This window comes from Varanus komodoensis, unplaced genomic scaffold, assembly GCF_004798865.1.
Source record: "Varanus komodoensis strain SLA01 unplaced genomic scaffold, ASM479886v1 scaffold2, whole genome shotgun sequence".
Lineage (NCBI taxonomy): Eukaryota > Metazoa > Chordata > Lepidosauria > Squamata > Varanidae > Varanus > Varanus komodoensis.
In genome coordinates this window covers 34,626,661-34,654,415 of record NW_025335568.1, presented here as the reverse complement: position 1 = coordinate 34,654,415, position 27,755 = coordinate 34,626,661, and the positions used below count along the sequence as shown (strand labels likewise).

At 39.6% G+C, this 27,755-nt stretch overlaps 2 protein-coding genes across 4 annotated transcripts in view; one reads left to right on the top strand and one right to left on the bottom strand.

Annotated features, from left to right (window-relative positions):
- The window catches only part of TFDP1 (transcription factor Dp-1), a 36,578-nt gene extending 10,691 nt beyond the window's left edge, over positions 1-25,887 (top strand). The window contains exons 3-12 of one of the 3 annotated variants that reach the window (XM_044429425.1): positions 2,663-2,729; positions 7,769-7,875; positions 15,660-15,781; positions 16,446-16,611; positions 16,930-17,073; positions 18,106-18,174; positions 19,851-20,002; positions 21,493-21,659; positions 22,883-22,964; positions 24,631-25,887. In XM_044429425.1, the coding sequence (XP_044285360.1) occupies positions 2,663-2,729; positions 7,769-7,875; positions 15,660-15,781; positions 16,446-16,611; positions 16,930-17,073; positions 18,106-18,174; positions 19,851-20,002; positions 21,493-21,659; positions 22,883-22,964; positions 24,631-24,781 (1,227 nt within the window). In that variant the 3' untranslated portion in view covers positions 24,782-25,887. Of the gene's footprint in view, positions 1-2,662; positions 2,730-7,768; positions 7,876-15,659; positions 15,782-16,445; positions 16,612-16,926; positions 17,074-18,105; positions 18,175-19,850; positions 20,003-21,492; positions 21,660-22,882; positions 22,965-24,630 lie in introns of all 3 variants that reach the window. The other 2 variants (XM_044429424.1, XM_044429426.1) reach the window with 2 other exon arrangements.
- Positions 25,888-27,027: 1,140 nt separating this feature from the next.
- The window catches only part of ATP4B (ATPase H+/K+ transporting subunit beta), a 9,026-nt gene continuing 8,298 nt past the window's right edge, over positions 27,028-27,755 (bottom strand). The window contains 1 exon segment of the mRNA XM_044428549.1: positions 27,028-27,117. Coding sequence (XP_044284484.1) covers positions 27,028-27,117 — 90 coding nt within the window.

The following is a 27,755-nucleotide window of genomic DNA, read 5'->3' as shown; positions in this document are numbered from 1 at the left end:
CAGTAACAATCCAGTCAAAAATACTCGATGGATCTTCACCACAGAGCTCTAAAAACTCCCTACAGCACTCGACTCGCACTTGTTTCTGAGGCACCATGAGCATTTGTGACACCCATCTTGCACAGACCTTTGAAAGGTTAAGATGGTCATGAAAAATAGTAAACATGGTACCAACGGATAGGTTTGTCATCTCTGCTAACATTATGATTTTTATTTGGGCATCTTTCAAAAGAAGTTTCTCAATTTTTTTCACATTTTCTTTCATAGTGGCAGTAACCGACCCATCCGAGCGAGGGTCATCTTCAATGTTTTCTTTTGCCCCTTTTAAATTCACTTGACCACTTTTGAACAGTAGATAATGACGGTGCAGAGTCCTGGTAAATGGCTACCATCTCTTCGTGAATGAATTTTTTGACTTTTTCCTTGTTTTGTAAGGAACTTAATCACAGCGCGGTGCTCGATTTTCTTCAACATTGTCGCGTCAATCGTCATGGTTGTCTTTCACTGAGGATTACTAGGAAACTAATGATCACACTTATTTGAAATTTTGCGTGTATACCCTCAGATAGTGTCATTAGCTAATAAAATAATTAAATTACCCAAATCAATAGCAAATCAATCCGATACCGAGAATACATTGAACATCCCTTGTAAAGGACTATGAAAAGTAATTGTTTTACCAAGGGATCTGTTTCCATAACTGGGTGCAGTGCAGTGTTTTTTACTGCTAGCTCTTTCTGGCTGACAAGACCTTGTGTGTACATGGCTCTTGGACTCTGGAAACAGATTTGATAGATTTAGAAAATGGAATCAGTGAATAGAAATGTATTCTCTTCTGCTTACATAACATTTAATTTCTGTTTTGGTTTTAATTGAGTCATAGTATGTATATAGTTATAGAATAGAGACTACTGTTTACTTTCTAAAAATCTGTTTCTGTCTGATATTTGCCCTAACATCTTCTTTACTATTTAACCCTGTAACTTCACAGTACCCTTGACTTAGAGATACTTCTACAGTTTCTTTGCTCAGTATGTGGAGCTGGTGAGCTGCCTGGCTAGGCTTGTAAAAATGCTAGTAAACAACTGTGTGCACTTTAGATTTCCAGGGCACCTGCTGTGAAGTTCTCTGGTTATGGCACTGAAACCCAGGTCTGACCTCCAAGCTGAATGCCTATGAGGTCTTGTGACAACTTTACCAGTCTTGCGGTCTTGTGACAGCTGAAATGAGGGTCTAATCTTTTTGCCTGCCTAAGTTGGTAGATATGTTTTAGTGACTCCACTTGTGGCTAAAACACTTCAGAAATGTTTGACACTCACTTTGTGTCCAGGGAGAATTAGGTGAAAGGAACCCTTATAAGAATTTTCAAGTAGGAAAGTCATAAGAAGGCTGTGACAGCACTATATTATTCAATGCACTGGGCAGAATTGTCTATACAACTGCTTGCACTGGGGAAAAAATGGGTGGGAATATGGCATCTTCCGTTTTTACTAAGAACCAAGCTGAGAATTCTGTGTATGTGATGAAGCACTGGGAACTCAAAGTATAATGTAGGCTAAGGAGAAATGATCTGTTGAATTGTATGCATATATGTAGAATGCTCAGTTGGAAATTGTATGAATTAGTACAGATATGTGCACACAGCATGCAGGAGAGGTAACTTGTCCCTGAGCAACCACATGTAGAATTATTTGACAAGGCTCAGTCTGTCACTGCCACTTGTCATATAATATACTATTACACATATCTTAAGAAGATGCCACATGAAGGTCTCTGACTTTGGTATTCTTATTTGGATTTAGAAGCAAAAGAATGTTAGATTTAAAAGTCATGCCCATTTTCCGTTCGGTAACATTGTCTGCTGTTTTAGGACCTCTTATTAGTAGGAATGGATACAGTTTTGGAAGGAAATTTTCAATTAGGTTTTTCTCTCTCATAACTACAAAAAATGTTGGAGGAGATGAAGTGGGTTAACACTGTCACCTTCTTTTTCTTCTCCTTGTTAAATGGTGCAAATAACCACCTCTAATAAAGGTTCTTCATATCTCTTTTTTGTTATATACATCTCTGGATGGACAATACCTATAACTAGCTTCAAAATAAATTGCCTTGCTTCCTGAAACAATGACAGGGACAATAAATTTAAGCAGAAATATTTTTAATGGATGGGAACTTGATAAAGAGGTGGAATGCAAAGTCTGTGGGATCTTCGTGACCCCCTAAAGTTTTCTGGGTGGCCCTCAGGATCCTTGTGCTGTTGCCACTGAATTTTCTCTCCCTTCCATCTCAGTTGGCGTTAAAGGAATGTGGTCATGGGAGGGGGAGCCCAGATTGCTGCTTCCAGGTTGATAATGGCAGTGGTGAAGTTGTATTTCTGAATGGTGTCAGAAATTCCTACCCAAAGAGGGAAGGAGACCTTAGTCTCCCCAGTGTTACCACAAAACCTTCTTTTTGTTCTAGCAACCTTGAGTCTACCCCGGCCCAATGTGAGGGTGTGTGTGTAAGTGCAGCACCAAGCTGTCCTCAGAACCAAAACTGTTATACATCCATTTCATAGAACTATGTACAATAAGGACCTTTCTACATTGAAAAACTTGATCAAGGAATGCACTTTAGCTACAAAATAATTTACACCTTAATAAAAATATGTCTTCTCTCATAGGCTGGCCTAATTGAAGCTAATGGAGAGTTAAAGGTTTTTATAGACCAAAATCTTAGTCCAGGAAAAGGTAAGAACTTTAGTTGTCATTGGCCTTTGTGTTTAACAAAGTAGTCTTCTGTAGTCTTCTGTATCTTTAGCAGGACTGGCTTCAGATCTCAGGAAGCCTTGTGCAAATCATCCTCTCATGGGCTTCCCCTTATGTCAGTTGCTCCTGTTAAGTTTATTAGGCTGTTATAACGAGTTCAGGGTAACCACTCTTAATTTCCCACAACAACTCCAGTGAGTTGTTAGGTTGCATATACTGTGGAAAACTAAAAGGGCTGCTATATGCAGCTGCCTGGTGCTGCTCAGAGTTCCAAGACTAGAGGAAAACATAAACAGAACCCAGTCCCAGGCCCTGACAGCTGTCCAGGAATGTATTTGCTGACACAATCCCTGATCTGAACCACTGGATTTGAGTAAACATTGGTTTTGTTTTTAGAATTTTGGCTATATACTTGTAAACAGACTTGATTTTCTTTTCCCTTTAACCATTTGGCTTCATTTCCAAGATTAGATCTTAAAAGAGTGTGTGTGAGAGAAAGGCTTTCTCAAAACAGCAGGAACACAGTTTCATGACGGAGGTGCTACTGCTGTGAAAACCTTTCCCTTGTACTCATCAGTGTAGCTGTTATTACCAGTGGCCATATGAGTTTAGTTTACAGGCAGGCCTGTGTAAATGAAGAAAGTCCTTTGGGTCACCTGGTCCCAGATAGCTGTTTATTTATTTCATGCATTTCCATACCACCCTATAGCCAAAGGGAGGTCCACAACGATTAAAACCATAAAACAATTTTGAAATCTTTAATCAGTGCTCTGAAATCAGCCTGGAAATGAATTGGTAACCAGTGTAATTGGTACAAAAGAGGTGTCACGTGTACTTTTTCTTGCTCCCTCTAGTATTCCAGCAGGTGTATTTTGTGATAATTGGGCTTTTTGAGTTAGCATTAAAGGCAATCCATTGTTAAGTACATTGTGGTAATCAGGTTTAGAGGTAAGTAGAGAGTATCTTACTGTGACTAGGTCCAACTGTTCCAAATGGGGTGTAGCGTTTGGATAAACATACAAATGTTCAAAGTAAATATATGCTATTTCTTTATTACCTGTGTGGTGGGGTTTGTTGTGAAAAGAAAACCCAAATTTAACTTTCAGCAAATGTGTTTGGATACATTTTATGCACAAGTTGTAAGTATCACTGATTTCACTGAGAGAATTAGCATGTGCGCTAAGCCTTTAATTAAAATAAATTGGACTCAAAGCTACTTAGCTTTTTCTGGATTATGCCATTTTAAGTAGCATGTGTACTATAATGGTCACTTTTCAAAAATGCATTTATAAAATATTACTATGCTCATAAAACATGAACAATTCTAGATAGAGCCCCTGATTAGACTTGTAGATGAGTTCTAATTTTTTTCTTGAGCTTCCAGAATGAAATGAAATAAACTAGATGCTTAATCCAAGCCTAAATTTGACCCAATAGCATCAGAGATAATGCCACTGATAGTGTGATACAGTATGATCCATCCACCCTGTTTTAGATACATTCTCACTCTCCCATGTGCGTGATTATCTTGCATGGTATTCCAGTAGCAGCAGCAGTGGGAGGAGAAGCAGGAGAGAGGTTTCCTCTTCCCTCTCTGGTTCCTGGCATGCTCCAAGGGCTACAAGCCAGGAGAGTTGGGAAATAGAACTTCCTAGTGTTACTGACAGGTGTCAGTAGCATTGGGAAAATTACATACTCCTGGCTTGTAGTTAGCATGTGTGGAGGCCCCCATTGTCATGCAGGTGGGTAGAAGGGAGCAGCCCACAACTGAGCTGGCTGATTTAAGAAGGATGGAACACTACTCTGTGCCCAGCATAGAAGCCAAGTGGGTGCCAGAGGAAGGAAGTCCTGCCCTCTGTATGTAGCAGTAGGCTTTAATAGTTCTAGTAAAACATTTTGTGAACTTTTTTTCAGCATACATACTAAGCTGAACATAGGAGTTTAGATGAGGGATGAGTTGATTTATTTCACAGCTTTTAGCTTCTTACTAGACATGCATAGCACCATATGTTCAGTTAGCTGCATTAACTGAATAAGATAGTGATTTTGATGAGCGAAGGAAATATGAAAATCCTTGTGAGCATCTAACAGGAAGTATCTGATAGTAGAAGAGATTTATAATATTTAGTATGCTAGTGTACCATTAAAAATGTGCAACATGTCCCTTGAGAAACAGTGTATATTATACCTGCTCCTGAATAGCTGAGTTAGGGATGTGCAGGGAATCCATTGGATCTCCTGGGTTTGGCTCCTTGGGTTCTGGTCTGCATTGCAGTAGCCCAAATAAAGTCACTGCAAGTGCACCATTCACAGTGATTGACTACCTTCTCTAGCTGCTACTGCCTCTTGGTTTGGCTCATGTTGATGGAGTGGACTGAACATGAGAGAAAGTCCATGGATCCTAGAAGACTGGATTTTCAATTTAGTCATTCCAACCCTAATCTGAATTACAGTTAGCCCTAGTGCATCTGTGAAGATAAATTTCCTGTACTTGTGGGGCGAGTTTAGTATTGCAGAACTACCGACTTGTTCTTTTATGACATTGTCACAAAGTGTCTGAACTAAAACATTCCCAAATTTCAAGTTACCTTTTATATTTTTAAAAATAAAAGCAAAAGCAAAATCTCTGTGTTGACACAGCCACCCCGAAGCTCCATAGGAATAACTGGGCAGGGTGACTTTGGGACCCCAAACAAAGGCCCTGTAAAAAGGCACAAAGCAAGGTACAATTTAGATAATCTTGGCATCATTTTAAAGCTCAGAGTCTAAGTTAAACCTTCAGCAAACAGAATGAAAAGCCATTGAGGCTTTTTGATTTACAGAAAAATTTTATTAGACCAAAACTAATGCAATGCAGAGCAAGGACAAAAGGGCTGTTGTTATGAAGCAGATTCTATCGGTTTACATAGCTTGAGGACGAATTAAAATCATAAGTAACTTGTGTTTACTGATAGCTGAAAGTCATTCTTATGCTGAATAGAATCCCTTGAGGAAAAATTCTAGCAGAAACAAAAGTTTTTAGGGTTTTGCATTTTTATAGCTTCAGTTACTTTCTCCTGGGTTTATAGAGTCACCAAAGTGACATTTGTTAGATTTTTCTTTTTTTTAAATTCAGCATGAGGATTAAGTTGTACTCTGGGAGAGATTACCTGTCTCCACTAAATTCTGAAAAATAAGGTGTGTTAGAAACCTCTCTGCGATTCTGAGAGTTGATGTCACTGGAATTGTTCTGCTTATTAATGAGAGAGCTGAGAAGTAGATACATCTCTCTCAATTGTGTCCATTGGACTACTTTGCCATATCTCCTCCTCAAGAAATATATTAAGTGGAAACAAACTATTTGTAAAACAATAGTCCGCCTGACGCCGTCGTCATTTGTTTTTCGGTGCCAGGCGAAGACCTTTTTATTCAAACGTCATTTTAATTGCTAATATTATTTGCTTATTTTATTCTTTGGCCAGGGCGACTTATTTTATATTGTTAATTCATTTTATATTTTTAGTGTATTATATTTGAATTGATGTTTTGTGAGCCGCCCCAAGGCTTCGGCGAATGGGGCGGCATAGAAATTTTCTAAATAAATAAAATAAATAAAACGATGTGGCTCGTGGCTGAATGAAATATGCAATTATTTATACTGTAACTCTTAATTATGAATACATTGATTCCTTGAAGAATACTGCATAACTTATTTGTCACATCACTTTATTTATTTAAAACATTTCTAACCTATCCTTTGTATAGCCTCAGGATGGCTTACAACTTTAGTTGAGTACTGTGCTTCTGCATGCTTATCCTGCATTATTGAGAGCCCACCTTAGGAGTAAGGTTTATGCGTACGTCATATGTGCAGTATGTGTTGCAGTGAATGGATGATACCAGCCATTCAAATAAATAGAAATGGGTGGTTAGGTAATTTGCTTCTTTCCTCACCACACCCCGAAATATCTCCGTATCTAGACAATATATTAGGAATGTATTACTTTTTATTTTCCATCATTCTGGAATTTAATTAGCATTTAATGTAATGTTTTGTACCACAGGGTGGCAGTATTTTCACAGAAATGAAACACTCAAAGCTTCATGATAGCTATCTGCGTGATAACTGCAAGAATAAGTGCTGCAACCCTATATATACTTAGCATGTCCAAAGAAATGTAGATAAAATTGAAAAGTTGTGATACTTTCCAAGTTGCGCTAGTACAGAGAAGTGAATAGGTGTGGAAGTTCTTGTCACAGTGGCTGATGATAAATATTTACCTACAGATTAATTTTTGAACAGTGGCATGTGTTCTTTGTTGATAGTTTAAATCAGTGGACTGGTTTGCCCTTAGTGACATCCAGTGAGCTCTTCAAACCATGGGTTCTTGGGACTGAGCAATAATGAGCAAGTAGCTTCTTATGCACTTCTCTCTTCCACTTTGAATTAAACCACAGGAATGCTGATTAATGTAATCACTAATTAACCCAGAGTTTCCTGGTTTTTGGATATCATAATAATGCAGGAATGGGGCATTCCTGAGTTGTTAATTCAAACTGGAAGCCATGCATGTCTGGAGGGTTGTGTGCTCACTCCCACTACGTATTTGCAATTCCTTCATTAAATCACCCACAGATTGCTGCTCTCTACAAATCAGCACAGAAGTCTCAGATAAATTTTACTGTGTGAGCAAAAGTTTATGCTAGCTAAAATTATGTTTAGCTAGCATAAACTTTGGCTACAGCATTTTGGCCATCTGAGTGGTATGTGATTCCTGGGTACAATTTTTTAATATATGTGTTGGCTGCTATGCTTTTGGTGAATGAAAGAAAGCACTTATAACAGCTTGTTCTCAAACATCTTATCCTATTTTTTACTCAATAAAATGATGGCAAGCAGATGTCATAAATATGTTCAACCATATTAGATTTTGAACTGTATAACAATTAGATTAAATGCTGTTGATTGGATTGGATGCCAAGGGCTTTGTATATCGTAATTCATTATCATTTTCTAACTTTTGATTGTTTGGGTATTTTAGGTGTTGTTTCTTTAGTAGCTGTTCACCCCTCCACAGTAAATACACTTGGAAAACAGCTCCTGCCGAAAACGTTTGGACAGTCTAATGTCAATATTGCACAACAAGTGGTAAGAGGCATGTCAGAAAATCTAATTATGGATTAGTAGATTGCGTTTGGATTGTATTTGTTTCATTGAATAATGATGTTTTCAACACCAATATAACACCAATATAACTGCCTTGCAACAGTGATGCATGCATTGGTTACTTCCCGATTAGACTTCTGTAATGCACTCTACATGGGGCTGCCCTTGAAGACGGTCCGGATACTTCAGTTGGTGCAAATAGAGCTGCCAGGTTGCTGACGGGGACTGGGTGTTGTTCTCATATAACCCCAGTCCTCCGTCAGCTTCACTGGCTCCCAATTGAAGTCCGGGCCCAATTCAGGGTACTGGTTATTATCTATAAAGCCCTTAACAGCATGGGACCTGGTTACCTAAAGGAGCGCCTGCGTCCATACTTGCCCTCCCATCCCCTGAGATCGGCGGCAGAGGCCCTTCTCAGGGAACCCTCCGTGAAAGATATTATGAGGGTGAGTACCCGGAGGAGGGCCTTCTCTGCGGTGGTGCCCCACTTATGGAATGCACTCCCCAGAGAGGTCTGCCTGGCACTGTCGTTACTTGTTTTTCAGCGCAAGGCCAAGATCTTTTTATTTAAACGTTATTTTAATTAATTGTTTATTTATTGTTTTAACTTCTTGCCTGGATGTTTCTAGTTTTTATATATTTTGTATTGTTATTTATTTGTTTGAAGCCGCCCTGAGGCTTATGTAAATGGGGCGGCATATAAGAATCCCAAATAATTAAATAAATAACCTTTGAATAGTAAAAAAAAATGTATGTAAGTATGTACATGTGGATAACATATAACTTTGTTGTAACAAAATAATAGAAATTGGAGATCTTGCACACACGTTATTAAATCAGAATAAATCATTGTACATTTAATCCATTAAATGTGTTGTTTGTGTGTAATTCACTTGTGACAGTAGCATTGTTTGTTCTTCTTCGTGGTCTCTGTGCATCACACATAATGGGGTACTGCACCTGCGCAGAGCCTGTTGCCAGCCAGAATACCCAAGCCGCAACAGTTTTTGGCGGGAACTCTGCACCGCTCCCCCTTGGTGCTATATAAGGCGGAGCGCCCGCCATTTTCCTCAGTCTTCTTTCGACCGCTAATTGCATTGCCTCGAGCCATTACCTTGTCTTCTCAGATCTGTTTGTTCTAAATCGTTTTTCTCCCAGTTACTGCATTCAAGTTACTTCTCCTTGTTTCCAGTTAATTCTTTCCTCTTTCTATATAAAATAATAATAATTATAATAATTATTATAATAATATATAGTTAGTATATTTCTTCTCTTACCTTGCTATCCCTTTGGCAATGACTCAGCATGCGGCGTTTCGAAAGTGTTCGAAATGCGGGGCTAAAATGTCCCCGGCAGACCCTCATGAGCTCTGCCTCCTTTGTTTAGGAGAAAGGCATTGCACGGATAAGTGTAGACATTGCCTGGCCTTTACCAAACAGGCCAGGAAAAATCGAGAGAACAGGCTGAGAAAGATCCTCTGGGATCAAGCTTTGCAGGCCTCTGATGAGCTTGCCACTCAATCTATGTCAGCCGGACCTTCCATGGTAAGCTCCCCTCGACCATCCGGGGGAGCAGCTTCCGAGGAGATCTCTTGCTCCTCCCACTCCTTGCGCAAACAAAAGGAGAAACGGAAGCATTCCAACCATGGGGATCCGTCGGTCCTGAAAAAGGCCAAAAAGGACAAGTCGGGCAAGGCCACTAAGAAGTGCAGATCCACTCCGGAACCACGAAGGGACTTGGATCCGACAGTCTTACCAGTCCCAACGGCACCTTCGGTCCCAACAACCTCGGCACTGATGCCAAGAGAAATGATGCAAGTTACGCCGCTGGGATCTCCACAGAGGGTTGAGCCTGTGGACCCGATTATGCTACATCCACCTGAACCGATCGTTCACAGGTCGATGTCCGACAGGGAGATCCGTTATTCTGCCCTCCCCCCCCGAGGTCCTTGCTGTGCCGCCAACTGGCCCGTTCACCGACCCCAATGCCATCCTCCCCGGAGGCTTCCAGGAGGACTACGGTGATCGAACCCGACAGACAACGGCGTTCATTGGGACTATCCACGAGGTCATGGGTTCTGATCGCATATGAAGGACCATACGTATCTCAGCCTCAATACTGGGGGCCACCCCTGTTCGGCTACTACATGCCTAGGGATGATGCCCGTCGGTCCCGACAGTCTAGAGAGAGGGCTCCATCTACCTCGGCCCCGACGACCTCCCGCCATTCTCCTTCTCCGGCGCATTCATCCTCTAGTCCGCCTATCCATATGATTCCAAATCAGAGGACTCCGATGACTGTTCTACATCTCTGGCGGCAGTTATCTCCACCCAGGGACCTGGGTCGCCAGAAGAGTCCTACGCTACCTTCGGGGAACTTATGGGCCGACTCACAAGAGCTTTGGCGGTAGAGGTTGAGCATCAACCAAATACAAATAAGGACAACTTCTATGACATTGTCCACAAAGAACAGTAATCGGCAATCACCATTCCGTTGATTACGACTTTGTGGGAGGCTTCCTCGACCAACCTCAGTCGACCTCGCGGAGGTATGAGTCCATGTACAAGATCAGAGAACAGGACATCCCCCTCCTTCTGCGACACCCAAAGCCCAATTCGATTGTGGTCGAATCATCTCAAGGTTGGGACAATAGAGAACACTCGGCCCCTAAGGATAGAGAAGGGCGGAAAATCGACCTCATGGCGAGGCGAATTTACGCAGCAATGGGCCTGGGCCTGAGAATTTCAAATTATGAAGCAGTGATGGTGAGGTATCAGTATTTTCTGATGCAGTGACTGGACTCGATTACCTCGTCCATCCCTGAACAACAATGTGATCTCGCCCGTGTTTTCATTCGAGAGGCGATGCAGCTGGCAATACAGCAGCTCACCACAACCCGCCATCATGTTGACTGTGATTCTCGCACCCTAGTGGGCTCAGTTGCTCTCTGGAGGCATGCCTGGCTACGTTCATGCAACTTACCAGAAGAAACTAAGAAACGGATCAAAGGAATGCCCTTCGACAGTTCGGGCCTCTTCCATGATCGGACAGACCACAAGCTCAAGCATATCCATAATGCTTGAGCCACCGCCAGGAAAATGGAAATCCCTGGCTCGAACCGTCGTAAGTGGCAGCAACCTAGATATCATAGATACCAGCCATACCATCGATACCAGCCGTGCCAGCAACAGTTTCCTCAGCGGCAACAGTGAAACCGCTCGCAACCGGCTGCCCAATATCAACAGGGCCGCCGTCGCCAGCCTGCCGATAAGAGGCAACGTTGACGGGCACCGCGAACCCATCTTCTCTCCCCTTTTACACCCCTTCCTCCTCCCTACGGGAGCCGGCTACAAAGCCGACTCCCTCTTTGGGAGACCATCACATCTGACAAATGGGTCCTCTCCATAGTTGAATCTGGATACAGAATCGAGTTTGATGTCGTTCCTCCTTCGGAACCAATCTCATACGCCGCACCATCAAAAATCCTTAGAGAAGAAGTATCTCAATTACTCCAGAAGGGAGCAATCCGCCAAATTTCTCACTCTGATGGACTCTGCAGTTTCTTCTTGAGATATTTCACGGTACTGAAGAGAGATGCGGCTTACGCCCCATACTCGATCTAAGAGGCGTTAACGCCTTTATCACTACTAGAAAATTCTGTATGACCACCCTACAAAACATTTTCCCCCTGCTAGAGAGAGATGATAGGTTTGCGTCTATCAACTTGAAGGATGCCTATTTTCATATCGGCATCCACCCGTTTTTTAGGAGGTTTCTCCGATTCACGGTTGGTCCCGACATTTTTGAATATAATGAACTCCCTTTCAGACTTGCCACTGCCCCTAGGGTATTCACAAAATGCATGGCTCCAATATGTGCTCACCTTTGCCAACAAGGACTCCAAATTTACCCATATTTGGACGATTGGCTTATAGTTTCTTCTTCTCGGGACCGACTTGTAGCAGATGTTCACGCCACGTGCGCTCTTCTGGAAGACTTGGGACTCCTTATTAATACTGAGAAATCCTGTCCCACTCCTTCACAGGTCATTGAGTTTATAGGGGCACAACTCAACTCGGTTCGAGCCCGGGCATATTTACCACGAACTCGTATGGACAGACTTTGCTGAATAGCCTGTCGGGTCCAAAGAAGCAGATGGGTTCAGGCACTACTCATACAAAAACTGTTGGGCCATATGGCACCCACAGTTGTCGTAGTTCCCAATCCCAGACTTCGAATGCGGCCACTTCAGCTGTGGTTCAATGCAGCCTTTCAGCCCCTCCACAATTCGCCAAGACGGCTTCTTCTTCCTCCCACTTCAGTTCGCCAGACACTAACTTGGTGGATGGACCTGGAAAATCTCATGGTCGGCGTCCCATTTCACCAGCGACAGCCTTCCATCTCGCTCCACACCGATGCGTCCCTCACAGGATAGGGAGCACACTGCTCCAACTTACGCACACAAGGCACCTGGCAAGCACATGAGAGAGTAAACCACATCAACTTCCTTGAGTTACTGGCAGTGTTCAAAGTGCTACGATCATTCGAGCCCACGCTTCGAAACTGGTCGGTACAGGTAGCCTCCGACAACACGGTTACTGTATTTTACCTGAACAAACAAGGCGGTACGAAATTGGTACTGCTAGCTCAGCTATCCATGCAGATATGGGATTGGTGTATCCCCAGGGGGATTTTGCTAACAGCAATCCATCTTGCGGGGATTCACAACCAGGAGGCAGACACCCTGAGCAGGAAGATGTCGTCAACCCACGAGTGGGAACTGACGATCGAGTGTGCAGATATCTTTTTACCCGGTGGGGTACCCTGACTCTAGACCTGTTTGCGACAGTGTCGAATTCAAAGTGCGTGACCTACTGTTCCAGGGTGGGAATCGGTCCGAACTCATTAGGGGACGCAATAATGGTGAGTTGGTCGGATTCATTCCTGTACGCTTATCCACCAATCCCGTTGATCGCTCGCACTCTGGAGAAAGCTGCTCGGGACCGGGCACACCTGATTCTCATTACTCCGTGGTGGCCCTGCCAGCCCTGGTTCTCGACCACTCTCAGGCTGTCAAGACACAAGTTCTGTCGCCTGCCACGAATTCTTCACCTGATTTTGCAGGGGAAGGGGACAATCCTTCACCCCGACCTCAATACCCTCACTCTTACTGCGTGGCTCCTGCACTAGCTGTCATGGTTGATCCCGACTTTCTTCCACAAAACTCCTCGGTCCCGACGCCAGAACGTCATTCGGTACCGGGAGAACCTGCCCGATTAGCTTCCGATGCTACATCACGGTGAGAGCTTGACTTTATCTTACAATCCGCCCTTCGACCGTCCACTGGCCGATCGTATGAGGTGAAATGGAAACGCTTTACCGCGTTTGCAGAAACGAATCATTTTAACCCAGAATTAGCTTCTTTTGATAATATCCTCCACTTTCTGCTCTCTCTACATCAGTTGGGACTTAAACCTAGGTTGATTAAAGTCTATATTGCAGCTATATCACACTTCCGTGGTTCCCTTTCAGGTTCATCTGTGTTCTCCCATGCACTCATCTGGCGATTCCTTAAGGGACTACAAAACCTCCAATCCGACCATTGGTACCGACTTGGAGTATGTCTGTAGTCCTCCACGCACTCACTAGAGCTCACTTCGAACCTCTTGCGACAACGGACCTGAGACTAGCCTTCTTGGCTGCCATAACATCAGCAAGAAGGGCAAGTGAACTATCTGCCCTCCGCGTGGATCCACCTTATCTTAATTTCCATAAGGAGAAAATAGTGCTCTGTACCGATCCGGCGTTCCTCCCCAAGGTGGCCACACCGTTCCACATCAACCAGGACATTGTGCTTCCAGCATTCTTCCCATCCCCGTCCATGCCAATAGAGAAATCTCTTCACTCCCTGGATGTGCACCGATGTTTAGCTTTCTATCGGTCATGTACAGAAAGCTTCAGAAAGACTAAACATCTGTTCATCAGGTACTCCGACCCTGATAAAGGCGCACCTCTTTCTGCACAGAGACTATCAAAATGGATAGTCCAGACTATTGAACTGGCCTATAAACTGGTGAAAATGGACCTTCCTGTGAGGCCCAGGGGCCATTCCACTAGGGCCATGGCAGCCTCATCAGCCTTCTTGTCAGGCGTTCCGCTGCTGGATATCTGTAAAGTGGCTGCATGGACAACTCCCTGTACCTTTACCAAACACTACAGGCTTGATGTCCGGGCCAGGCAGGACGGCTCCTTTGGATGGGCCATCCTTTCATCCATCCTTCACTGACAACACCAACCCACCTCCGGTGAGTGAAGCTTATTAATCACCAATTATGTGTGATGCACAGAGACCACGAAGAAGAAAGTCAGGTTACTTACCTGTAACTGTCGTTCTTCGAGTGGTCATCTGTGCAGTCACACAACCCGCCCTCCGGCCCCGCTCGTGTCAAGGGACGGGACAGTAGTCTTTCTTTCTAGCGACTTCTCTGATGAGTGGTACGCTCCACTAGGGGGCGATTTACCGGTCTCCAGAGACTGAGGAAAATGGCGGGCGCTCCACCTTATATAGCACCAAGGAGGAGGGGTGCAGAGTTCCCGCCAAAAGCCATTGCAGCTTGGGTATTCTGGCCGGCAACAGGCTCTGCGCAGGCTTAGTACCCCATTATGTGTGACTGCACAGATGACCACTCGAAGAACAACAGTTACAGGTAAGAAACCTGACTTTACACCTTGGTGTAACAGAAGTGGACTGTATAAAGTAGCTTCTCCCTCTTTATGATACTTTTACAAGATATCATTGCAACTCTGATTACCTACTTTATTCATGTGTGTATGGGAACCTAACAACCTGTTAGCAGATAAATTCTCTTCAAATTATTTTCTGTGCTTAACTAGAGCTCAGAGGTGTTGGAGCTGGGGAAATCACAGATATAACAGCAGCATGGAATCTCAAGCTGTACAATATGTGAACTAAAATTTGTAGATATTGCTATGTCTTCTCTTCATTTAAATTAATGTCTAAATATGTGATGTACAGTTTGCCTGTGGTCCTGTTGTGTGTGGTGACAGTTTGAGAAGTAATGACATAAATAATCTCAGTGAAGTCATTGCTTCTCATACTACATCAATTCAGGCATAGTAAAGTACTGTTGGACAAAGAGGTTCCTGTGCTTCTCTGGTGATGTATGAATTGTGCCCCAGTGAGCATATCATTTTTGGTTCTTAATGTTTGTAAAGGATATTTTATTCATGGTGTTTTGTAATTTGAACATTTTAGACAGCACATTAAGGCTGCAGCTTTGTGCATACTTTTGTGGGTAAGCTCCATGTAATTACTTGTGAGTAATTGTGCATATGGTTGTACTACCAATTTTTCTGAAATTTATATATGAAACATGAGGATACACTTAAAATGGCATCTTGCAGTGCAGGAGTGTCACTGGAAGAAGTTGATTATGAAACCAAGCAAAAGGATACAGTATAGCTAAAACTACCATAAACTTTGAACAAACAAAATTTGAAAGGGGTTTAGTGTTTTATGCTTGGGGAAAATAGCTGAGGAATTCTGGAGGGAATTCAAGGGTATTTTTTAAAATTGTGAAATTTCTTGTGGTAGGGGGAGATAAAACATTTTAAGTGTGACTGCATTATATTAACTTTAATGTAAATAAAGAATTTTCCTTTTTACATATTAAGGACTATAAAGATTATCTAGAATATTAAGGGTTGCACTTTATCATACTATGACTGTTTTGTGTTAATTGTAGGTTATTGGTACTCCTCAGAGACCTTCAGCCCCCAATACTATTTTGGTAGGAAGTCCACATACACCCAATACAAACTTTGCATCACAGAACCAGGCTGCAGATTCTTCACCTTGGTCAGCTGGGTGAGTAAAATTTAGTTAAGTTCCCACAGACTGATAGCAATGTTTGAAAATACATGCCTCATAATCTTTATTCTTGTTAAAGTTGTGTTGACTTTCTTTTTTGATGACCAAAGTGGATTAGCTTTGTTCTACTATTATACATTTTGCCTGGCGGTGAAGAACCTTAGTCCTAGCTGCCAAATCTAGGCCACCTGAATCCAGGGATTCTAGTGTGTTCTTTGTTCCCCAAATGGACACACTCCTTTCCCTGCATTCAACCCCTTTCCTCCAACCATTGTTGTGTAGTTTCCAACTTTTCTGCAGTTTTACCTCACTCTGAAAAGCTGGGAAACCTTTCTGAAGGATTATTTGCTGTCATAATTGCTTTAAGATATACTGTGCTGGTATTTTGGCTTTTGAACCCACTTGCCACTGGAATGCCACCCTCAGCTTTCTCTGAAAAGGAGTTTGGCCCTTGAGTCAAAAGAGATTTTGTACCCCCGATTTTGGCAAATGCTGAAAAACAAAGTGAATGAATTAAAGAATTATAACAAAATTCAGCTAAGCTTGTATCATTCAAATCCAGTGATTTCTGTCAAAATTTTTAATGAATCTGAATGAACCGCTAGTCTTTGTTAATGACTGTGGGAATTGTGTGCATAGAGCTCTGTTGTCTGTTTTCTAGGAAGCGAAACAAAAAGGGAGAGAAGAATGGCAAGGGTTTGCGGCACTTCTCTATGAAGGTTTGTGAGAAGGTTCAGAGGAAAGGAACTACCTCGTACAATGAGGTAGCAGATGAATTAGTTGCAGAGTTCAGTACCGCAGATGCTCACATCTCACCAAATGAATCGGTAAATGTATTTTTCATGTAAATGCAGTACAGAAGGATGACAAGCAGTGGTTTAATTTCAAAATTTAAAATTATTTTTTCTTGGTATCTGTGCATCTAAACAACCCCCATAAAAATCCATAATCATACTAGAAATACCCATATGTAGACAAAACCGTTTTGGGTCTTCTTCCTGTAATATTCTAAATAAATAAATTCTAGTTCTTGCACAAACACTTTAGATTTGTATTTGCCAAGTGTATCCCATCTACTAGGTAATTTTTTAAAATAGTTTAATTGAGGATATTCTGAGACTTTTAATTCATTGTGTCTGCAGCAGGCGTATGATCAGAAAAATATTAGACGACGTGTGTATGATGCCTTAAATGTCCTTATGGCCATGAACATTATTTCCAAGGAGAAGAAAGAAATCAAATGGATTGGCCTACCGACTAATTCAGCTCAGGAATGTCAGAATTTAGAGGTAAAATCCAGTAAATATTTATTTGCAGTACTACTTACTACCTTTATATTTGTTCTGATTTAATACTAGGGTTGGGTAGATCCCTTCAGTTTCATTCCAAGTTGCTGATTTTTTATTATTACTGAATTACATTTATACCCTTCCTTTCTTCCTTTTGCAAGAAACCCACAGATTTCTCTCTGTCTTAGCACTGATGGAGCTCTGGTTGCATAGCAAGATTCAGGAGGAAGGAAGAATTGCTTTTGGGCATGTGACTTTCATGTTTTTCAGAGTTGTAATTGCTTTTTATTTTAAAACAATTTTATAGTTTCACAAGGACCAAATAAAAGTATGGACTGAAAGAGCCCCCTGACAGTCTCTTTCCTCCAGGCAGCATTATAGTATGAGTCTGGTATTGTCTAGAGGAGAGATGGGAGAGCCAGGCCACACTTCCCTATCCTTAGCTCTGGAAATAATACTAGAAATACAACTTCTAGTTTGTATTCCAGAGCTAATACTAGAAATACAACTTCTAGTTTCTATTCCAGAAAACACTTAAGCCCTTGAAATTTAGGGGAGAATACAGTCAAGACACCTTTGCTAAATACTGTCACATTTTATAAATCACTTCATTATAATGGATACATTTAATGGTTAAATATGTTAAATATCCGAATCAGTTTAGCTTTTGATTTTCAAATCTTACAAATTTTAAAACATACTTGTTTTATTTAGAGATATGTTTGACTACCTGGGCAGATAACACTTTTGTTGCTTTTTCACTTAACAGCAACCTTAGCATGTCTGAGAGTTTGGCCTCTTTTATCTGTACAGTTGATTTTCACAGTATATTACAAATAACTTTTGAAGATAACAAATGTAAAAGCTTCTCAGATTCACAGAATTAATGTCATGATTCTTTGAATCTTAGATTGTGTGAAGAGCATTAATTTTGTATATGTCACCACTGCATCATAAACACACTGTCAGATCAAATTCTGTAATTCTCAAATTCATCTAGCTGAACTTTAATTGAATTCCTTTTGTGTTAAGGTGGAGAGACAGAGAAGACTTGAAAGAATAAAGCAAAAGCAGTCACAACTTCAAGAACTAATTCTTCAGGTATAATCAAGGAGCATTTATTTATGTAAAATATTTCTACTCCGTCCTACACAAAACTTGTCCCATGACAGTTTACATTAATTAGAACAATAAATAAACAGAGCAATAAATAGACAACATACATAATATCAACAAAAAAAGCAACTGTAAATATTAAAACCAGTTAAAATTCTTTAATTCTTAAAATAATGGGTAATTAAAAAGGTTTTTACCTGGCGCCAAAAGGAATATAAGGTCAGCGCCAGGCAAACCTTTCTGGGGAGTGTATTCCACAGTTTGGGCGCCACTGCAAAGAAGGCCCTTCTCTGGGTAAACACCCTCTTTACCTCCTTCAGGGAGGGGGCACGAGGGCATATAGGGAAGGAGATGTTCCTTCAGATATCCTGGTCCCAAGCCATTTAGGGCTTTATAGGTTAACACCAGCACCTTAAATTGGGCCCAGACTTCAATCAGAAGCCACTGTAGCTGATAGAGGACCAGCATTGTATGAGAATGACAACCAGTCCCATCAGCAATCTGGCAGCTCTGTTTTGAACCAATTGAAATATCCGGACTGTTTTCAAGGGCAGCCCCATTTGTCTGCCTTAGCAAATCAATATGCATTGTTATATCAGTTCTCTAGTCCGTTGAATGAGTTGATCTGACACTGAAATACTCATTTTGCCTCCTTAAATAATTAACTGTTGTGACTTTAGTGATAAGGTGATATCTATTTTAATTGTTCAGTTTTAACAATAAATAACAACAAACTTTTAATTCTTGGACATTGCTAGCTTCGTATATATAATAATATGTGAAGCTGTTTTTATTGTGTTGAATATTTTTATTGCAAATTGGCATATGGAGGTTGGCCTAAAAGATGAGCCAGAAAAGGGCATTCATCTTTGGTTCCCATTGTCTCCAGTGCTTTTGAAGTTGCAGCCTTTGATGAGATCCCCATGTATGAAATGATCTGTGGAAGGAGCTAGACTGTTAACAGACAGCATGCTTCTAGCATCATTCATAGTTGAGTAATAGAAACACTGTTTCTTCTTGTTTTTGTTTTAAGAAAGGCAACTTTTTATTTCTTAATTTACAGTGTGTTTTTAAAAATCTCCACTCTTAGTTCACTTTGTAGGAGTTAATTTCTCCTCCTCCATTTGGGGTTTTTGTGGGCGCTGAAGGGAAATTTTCCCCAGTGCCAATTTTTAACATGAGAATCCTGCCTGTTAAAAAAAGAGAAACTAAGACTGCTGCCAGTACAAAGGTTTTGCCTTGTTTTTATCCTTGTGCCAGTGTCAGATCTAATACTTTGTTTCTACTTTTGCATTGGAGTTCACCATTCATTATAACTTCATTAGGCTCACTCTTGCTTTTGTAAGTTGTACTGGTTGCTCTGCTAAAAAAAGGGCACATCTTGTTCCTTTTCTACTCTCAAAACATTGAATTGCAGCCCTGAGAATGGAAACTTGACCTTAGATTTTCCCTTCTTTCTTTAATTCAGTTTAATCATTAATACTGTTTTCTAAGAATTAGTATCAAATGGACATGTCTTCAATAATTTTCAGAGTATGTTTTTTCTAATGTCAAAGAACCCAAATGTCTAGATGTTTTGAAAGCACAAATTGTTAAAGTCACAAATGTTTCACTATTCTTAAAAAGGAAACAAAATTTTGTGTATTTAAATCTCTTAACAGCAAATTGCCTTCAAAAATCTTGTTCAAAGAAATCGTCAAGCAGAACAACAAGCTAACAGACTCCCAGCTTCTAATTCTGTCATTCACTTGCCATTTATTATTGTGAACACCAGCAAGAAGACTGTGATTGACTGCAGTATTTCTAATGACAAGTAGGTTACTAATGAAAGAGTGTTGCTGTTGCTTTTTTGAATGGCGTGTGGAATCACTATGAAAAGAAAGAAATACTTTGATGGTAACATTGATAAAGTTTGGATACAAATGGCCTGTTTTGATGGGCAAAGTAAATTTTGGGATTATCCCTGGAGGTCTTTAACTAGCAAGTGGTAGATTGTGTAAGCTAAGGAAATAACCCGGTCCTTTGCTTAGGCAAGCAAGCCAGGCCACATGGCAATATAATGTTGTTCAGGACACTTATTACATATTAGCTGAGTGTAGGCAATAACAGTACTTGAATAGTGGGGATTTTTGCCATGAGGAACTCCACATATCTCCCTGCTGTTTTTAGTTCTTTCCTATCCACCCCTACATCTCACTTGCTGAAACATTTCCCTCAAAGCCCAGGCCACCCACATCTATAGCATTGATGGAACAGTCAACAAAATTTTAGTTGTCCTTATAGTACCCTGATGCTAGATGAATGATACTGCCTTCTACCTTCCAGCAAATTTGTGTTTCTGTGTAAAAACTAATAAGCTTCTCTGGTCTTTTGATTGTTAGCCAGGCTGTAGGCAAGTGTTTACTTTGGTTTCATCTTATATTTAAATAAAGCTTTAGACTTCTGTGTTACTATTTTATAAGTAGCAGATTTCTTAGACAGCTTTTGAAACATTCTAGTTCTCCTTTCCCTCTTACCTTTTCACCGCCCAGCTGGTCTGAAGAAATATAGTAGCATTCTTGCATGCTAGAGTAATTGCAAAATAATCTGAATTGTGTTAAAACTTTGAAGAAAGATAGTACACTTCAAGTCTTACAAGCCACTTGCCCTCAAAAAGTGAATTTTGATGACCCTGAAAGCAATGTCCAACTAATATAAAAATCTAAGGTAGGGATTCATTCCCTAAAAAGTTATCCCACTTAATTTGCTTACCTTGAAGCTGCACCAGCAACAAAGATGCAGGGAGAAAAGAGGGAAGGCCTCCAATTCCCTTGTCTCTTTTTTCATTGTTATAAGTAACAGCATGCAGAAAAATGCACAAATGTTCAGCCCTAAAGAAAACTATGCCTCATGTCCCCAACTGGCTGTTGCCCAGAGGCTGGAAAAGTGGAGAGAGTCTGGAAAGCTTTAAATGCTCTTCTCCTGTGTGCCTCTACTATGTTCCTGTCACAGCTTTAAGGAAAATGGAGATTATTTTATCTGGTGTACTATTTGTTGATGAAATATAGCTTGTTTTGTTGGCTGTATAGCTGCTTCAATAGCAATTTCTATAAGGCTTCTCAGGAAAATCTGCCACTGCTGGCCTAGAAGGGACTCGTGTAAAGTAACATTATGTATCAAAATATTTGAGGCTCTTATTACTTCCTAAAATACAGCACTGAAACAGTGCTATCAAAGTATATCTTAAAGCTGCATTTTAATACCAGATAGTTTTTCATACATTTGTGCATAGCTTATTGACCAAGTTCCATCTACTGCCTGCAGGTTTGAGTATCTATTTAATTTTGATAATGCATTTGAAATACATGACGATATAGAAGTATTAAAGCGCATGGGAATGGCTTTTGGGCTGGAATCTGGAAGTTGCTCAACAGAGGATCTAAAGAATGCAAGGAGCTTGGTTCCTAAAGCTCTTGAACCTTATGTGACAGGTAAAATTCTATAAAATATGTATATTTTACCTATTTAAAGACTGAGAAGAAAACAGTCTTCTTCTGGAACTTGACACAACTGTGGTGTATCTATATAACTGCTTTGCACTATACATTCATTCTTCAGCGTGTGAAAGCAAAGTCTCTGATCAGTACCATTGTCACAATTACTGAGCAGAATAGTTCTTCTGCAATAATTTACTTGTCCAGTAGCTTTCAAACTATGGCTGTGCAGCAGCAGATCATGTAAAATATGATGCATATCTTTTCTTATAATGATTGTAGAAATGAGCACTGTTTATAAGTGTTAAAACTCTTATCCTTACTTGGATAAAAGGACTTAGAAAAGCAGATCATTGCAAATATAAAAAGACAGGCAGGGTATACATAAATGCATAATACTAGGTCATAGCACATACTAGTCCTTCCCCCTAACCAAATGGCTCCCTGAAATAGGCTGCATAGAGAAATTGGCCCATAAATTTTACTCCTCCTCAGCAGATCTGTGAAAAGAGAACATACTAACTTTCAAATTGCTGAAGGCATCAACTTTGAAATATCCTGTGTTTACCCCTTCCTACCTCAAATCACCACGGACCATCTTCAAATTCACCTCTACTGTGTTGCCAAATTTCAGATCAGTCCTCTAAGTTATTTTAAAAGTATAACCTGTAGAACCTACAACTCCCTGTTTTCTGGTCAAAATGGTATAGTTTGAGTCTTCTGACTCACCCTTTACAAAACTTTGAAATTTGCAATTCTGACATTGATAATCAGATTCACTTTAACATAATATTTGTACCATAGTTAACTGATTACCACAGTCTGGAATCACCATAGTTCACTGGTGGAAATTGTGAATTATCTATATTTGCACAAAAATATATAAAATAAGAAACTTATTTTAATCTTGCCCCCCCCCCTTCTTCAGAATTGGTTTTTCTATTAAAATATAGTTGGGCTACTATAATGATCGTTTCTTTTCTGTTTTGCCTGTGTGGTTTTTAGCGTTCAATTTTATCTTGTTAATTGCTGGCATGAACTTTTGACATTGATTAGCTTCTCCAATATTTTAGTAACCATTAAAAAGGATAGTAAAACATATTCTTGTAATGAGTATTCTCAAACTATGTATAAAATGTATTTAGCAAAATATCTATTGGATTAGACATTGATTTGATACCTAAAGAATTGCAGAATTCCTAATGCTTCCTCTTTTACAGAAATGGCTCAGGGATCAATCAGCAGTGTGTATGTCTCATCCTCATCAGGTTCAGCTTCAAATGGGACAAGATTTTCAAACAGGTTAGATCAGATTGTTCTTTATGTTTAAAATTTATCTAATCTATTCAAATCAAATGTCATTTTATGTATACTAGGACTGCAATAAGTAATCAGTCATATTTTTAATCAACTAAAGGTGTTCTCAGTTAATTGAAGAATGTTTTTAAAATGTAAGTATAAGATAACATTAATTGTTGGGCCCCTTCTTCTTCCAGAATGATAATTAGTGTGGGACATGCATGGATAGATGTTTACTTCAAAACTATTGTACTTTTCCGCTTGCAAATTTAACTGATAGATTAAACGTTCAGCAGTGAAGGGCAACACATCATCTAAAATATTGAGGCAAATAAAAGGTATAGAAAATAGCACAAGAGAGGCTCACAGCAAAACAGGTTGCTGGTGGCTAATGTTTGTGAAAAACAAGGTGTTAGCAAGTTTCAGTGGATCATAGGAAGGTACTGCAGGTAAAGACAAGTACTGACTTATGTCAAGGTTGAAAATAATAGATGTTTAGTACATGTGATGGCATCTGGTCAGTGGGGACTTGCAGTTTTCTGTTGGACAAAAAAAATTGAAGATTTTTTTAAGGGAGACATTTATTTCTTTACAGAACTTAAAGCTCAAATGGCAATAATGGAATAGAATACAAATGTCTTCTATTGTACTTGTATATCATTTTTTATAATTTAAGCAGTTACAACACCTTGTAGTGATATTCCTTGCGCATTATCGCCAGATATTTGCATGTAATACAGAACATTTTTCCTCTTGTATGATAATTTGACAGTATCCAGTGCTGACACTCTGCTTACACCATTGACATAACACTAGCATAAGCATTCTCTAGCACAATGACGAAAGTATATGCTGGCATTGTGTTCCCTTACAGACTTACTTGTTCCTTGGATTGGGCTGGATCTCAGTGATGAAAAATTCACTGACAATTTTGTACCAAAATCTCCCAGTATAGGTTCACATGGCAGTATAGGTTTCTCTGTCTCCTACACATTCAGTTTCACCTCTTACTGTGCATTGCATCACTACAGCTAACCAATCCCATTGTTCTTTGCCTCTTGGGTACAGAGCCAATTGGTTGACAGCGCCTGTATTCTCTTATCCCATCCCCAGACATTTTTGCAACTGACAAGATTAGATCTCTTGGCCTCCAAGCCCTGTAGCTTCCCTCATAGTCCAGATCATAATCAGCCAGTTAACTGCAAAAGCAAACAAGGCAAAACTAGGGAACTGTGAGCTGATACAGCAAAAAGGAGAGACAGATGTAGAGCCACACTTGAGGCGTTAGGGAATTGCCAGAGGCCCCTGCAATGAAAAAAGCTTATTCCATAAGAAAAACCACTAAGTGACTTCAGATCAATACAAGTAGGAGGAATGAAAATTTGCACACCAAGGTTTGTTGGGAAGTTAGTCCCAGCTTGTCCTGATGGAGGCTTTATTTTTTGCATTTTGCACAGGAAGCTGCAATAGTTACATAGTCTCTGTAACAGTCTTGCCAAAGATACAAGCACACCCCAGGTTTCTCTTGATTATTTCTTGCATGACTGTTTAGTTAAATGCTGCTGCATTAACTAAGGCTGCTTCATAGTTATGTTGTGCTGTCATGCAAAGGCTTCATATATGAATATAGATTAGTTAAAAGGAACAATATAATTTACTCATGTTTCAGTGATTATTCAAATGGAGGAGATGGGATGCTGGCTACAAGTTCCAATGGATCTCAGTATAGTGGCTCCAGAGTAGAGACACCAGTGTCTTACGTTGGGGATGATGATGATGACGACGACGACGACTTTAATGAAAATGATGATGATGACTGATACTGTTTGCGTGTAGACTTTTTATTGTTAAAATTCAGCAAGCTTCAGGAATAAATTCTAGGAAGAGAATTGTCAAAAATTGCCCCATCATGGATATACTGGTAAGAGTCTGGAATTTAGAAATTGCAGCTCTGATAAAGTAAAACAAAAAGTTTGTTTTTTATGTAGATTTTTTTACATGTGGTGAGGATGTGTGTGTTGATATCAGTGTGTTAATGCAGAACTTTTATTTACTCTTAGGATTTTTAACTTGAAGGAAAATGCATTTTGCCCCTAAGTGTTGTTGCTAAGTTTGAAAATGTAGCCACATTTAATGGAAAATAAAATCTGTCCACCTGTCAAAAATGCATACACTGAATGGCATTTTATTTAGAGTGCATTTAGAAGACACTTCGTATTGAAGCATAGCAAACAAATGTTATATCTTGCTGATCATGCAGTCCAAAGAAACAAACAAAAGAGCCTCTTTTTAAATGTTAGTTTGCGGAAAATGTGTGAATTTATTTCCCTTTTTGAAATTATACTGATCATTGTAATCCCATCAAATTTATATATTGTGTTTGCTGAATGTTAGAACATATGAATTGCAATTTTTGGCAAATGTTTACTGCCAAGCTGATGCAGCTGTATAAATGTCTTGAAGGTTTGGAATGAATTTTGCTTATGATGAAAATTTGCCTGATTTCTTACAGGTAGATTTTGAAAACAATTTGTTATATAGTTGTTTACATACCTATAAGTCTATCATATAAAAGACCTGTACTGAAACAAATGTTTATATTTGTTTCTTAAACATCTTCCAGTAATCTATTATAAAGTTGAAATTAAATATAGAGAATGTTTTATGTTTAACTCAAAATTTGTCAATCACTTTTAATACTTCATTTTTTAATAAAAAATCAGGGCAGGTGGTAGTCTTTTAAAATTTATTCACAAAGAATTAACTGCACAAGTACTGTCAGCTGCCTGTTCTAAGACAGTAGTCTTTTTATTGAAACACAAATAAACTTTTCTGTAATATTTTATGAAATATAAGCAGTTTGTTCTACTTGTTCAATTGTGGCACTATTAGTTTTTATTAATAAAACGCACGTGGGCATTTTTAACAATTTGTTTCTCTAATCAAGATTATTTTCACCTTCTACTTTGTTGTGTTTGACTTGTCATTTATTTGATCCTACATTTCAGAAGAGTCTGAGCTCTTTAAATAGGTAAGTAAGTAGATATTTATATCTCTCTATCAGTGGCAAGAGACAAATTATTATTATTATTATTATTATTATTATTATTATTATTATAACATTTCTATGCCGCCCCTTGCCGAAACCTCATGAACTCTAAATCCTTAGAATGAATTCAAACCCAGAAATTTGTAACTGATTTTTTTAGATAAGCCTGAAATAAAAGGAACCTTTTAGTTTTCATATAACATCTTAGTTTTAATTTCATCAATAACTCAAAATGTTTCATTTTCAAAATGGTAAGCAAGAATTGTATGTGTAAAGGTGTATCTTATTCTAGAAGAATTATTCTCTGTTACAGTCTCTCTCTCAAAACCATATGCTCACATCAACAGAAATTATTTTTCCTCTTTTTGTTCAGGGACAAGATACTTTTATATCTGTTCTTCTAGCAGTCCCTATGCAGAAGCAAAGATTCAGTGTGCTATTGTGTGTGCATGAGAGTTGGGAAATCACTAATTTTCTTCCCTTCATGGCTCCTTCTGCATTCATACCACTCTAGCTCTTGAAACTCCTGGACTGCATTTTTGTGTGGTCATGAAGGACTGTAGTGAAGAAGAAAACTTTTCCTGCATGCTTGCATGTACTTTCCACTTATATATGTGGGGTTATCAGTGTCTTTTATTTAGAACATCTCTCTGCAACTTGAGGCAGCTTACAAAATAAATGACAATTAAAAAGTATGAATTTATCAAAGCAATAAAATATTTAGCAAAGTAGTCTGCAGAAGACCTGCTTTAAAATAAAATTTGGTGACTAAAAGCCTTTGGACAATATCCAGCACAGATAGTTCTGTGTTATTGATGTACTGCTTCCATAAGTGATCCCGGCATGCTGTTACCTTAAGCTGACTGGGGAAACCCATTGCACTAATTTATATAATTGGTGCATTAGTTGCTTACATGAGCAGCACATCAGTAGTGTAAGCATGGTTGCAATGTTGGATACTGTCCTTTGGGTATTATACTCTTGGTAAGTTCAATCAGTATTATGTCTGTTACTTGCCTAGGTGTATGCAGAGACAAATTGGTACCCAAAATGTAGACCCATGTCATTGGTAAAGCTTGTAGGTTGTGAGCTTCCTGAAAGTTGCTGCTGATTATGCAGGCAAAGCATGAATTAGGGACATTCTTCCCAATTGCCTGCTCTTACTCTACATATTCGTTTTAATAACCAATAATTTGATTAGAATGTTTACTCATGCGAGTTCTAAATTTTTTTCAACATGACACCACTATGCTAAATGCCCTTTAAAATGTTCTAAGTAGCTGCCACTGTTAAACAGACTTGAGCAGATATTTTTACCCCATCTTATTTATTTACAACTTTATATGCCACCTATAACTGCCAAAGACCTTCCTAGGTGGCTTACAAGTGACAAAAGGTCTTGAGACCTTTGATATAGATGGGATATAAATGTTGTAAATAAATAAATAAGCTCACAATAAGTTTCTCTGCTACTGAGTTCTCCACTAAAGAAATTGACAGTTTTTCAAACAACCTTAATATATAAACCACACTGCCAGTTTGTAAGGCTAATATGGATTTTGGTGTTTTGGTCTGAACAGTAACTTCTCTTTCCGTTTCACCCCCCTATCCCATGGCAGACCAAACTTATATTTGTGTGTGTTCTGATGTAGTTTTACATGTGTGTCTTCATTTCTGGTATGCAGAGGAGGGACATCCTGTTCAAATACCACAAGACATGGCCAAAGTAGCATTCCCACCCCCCC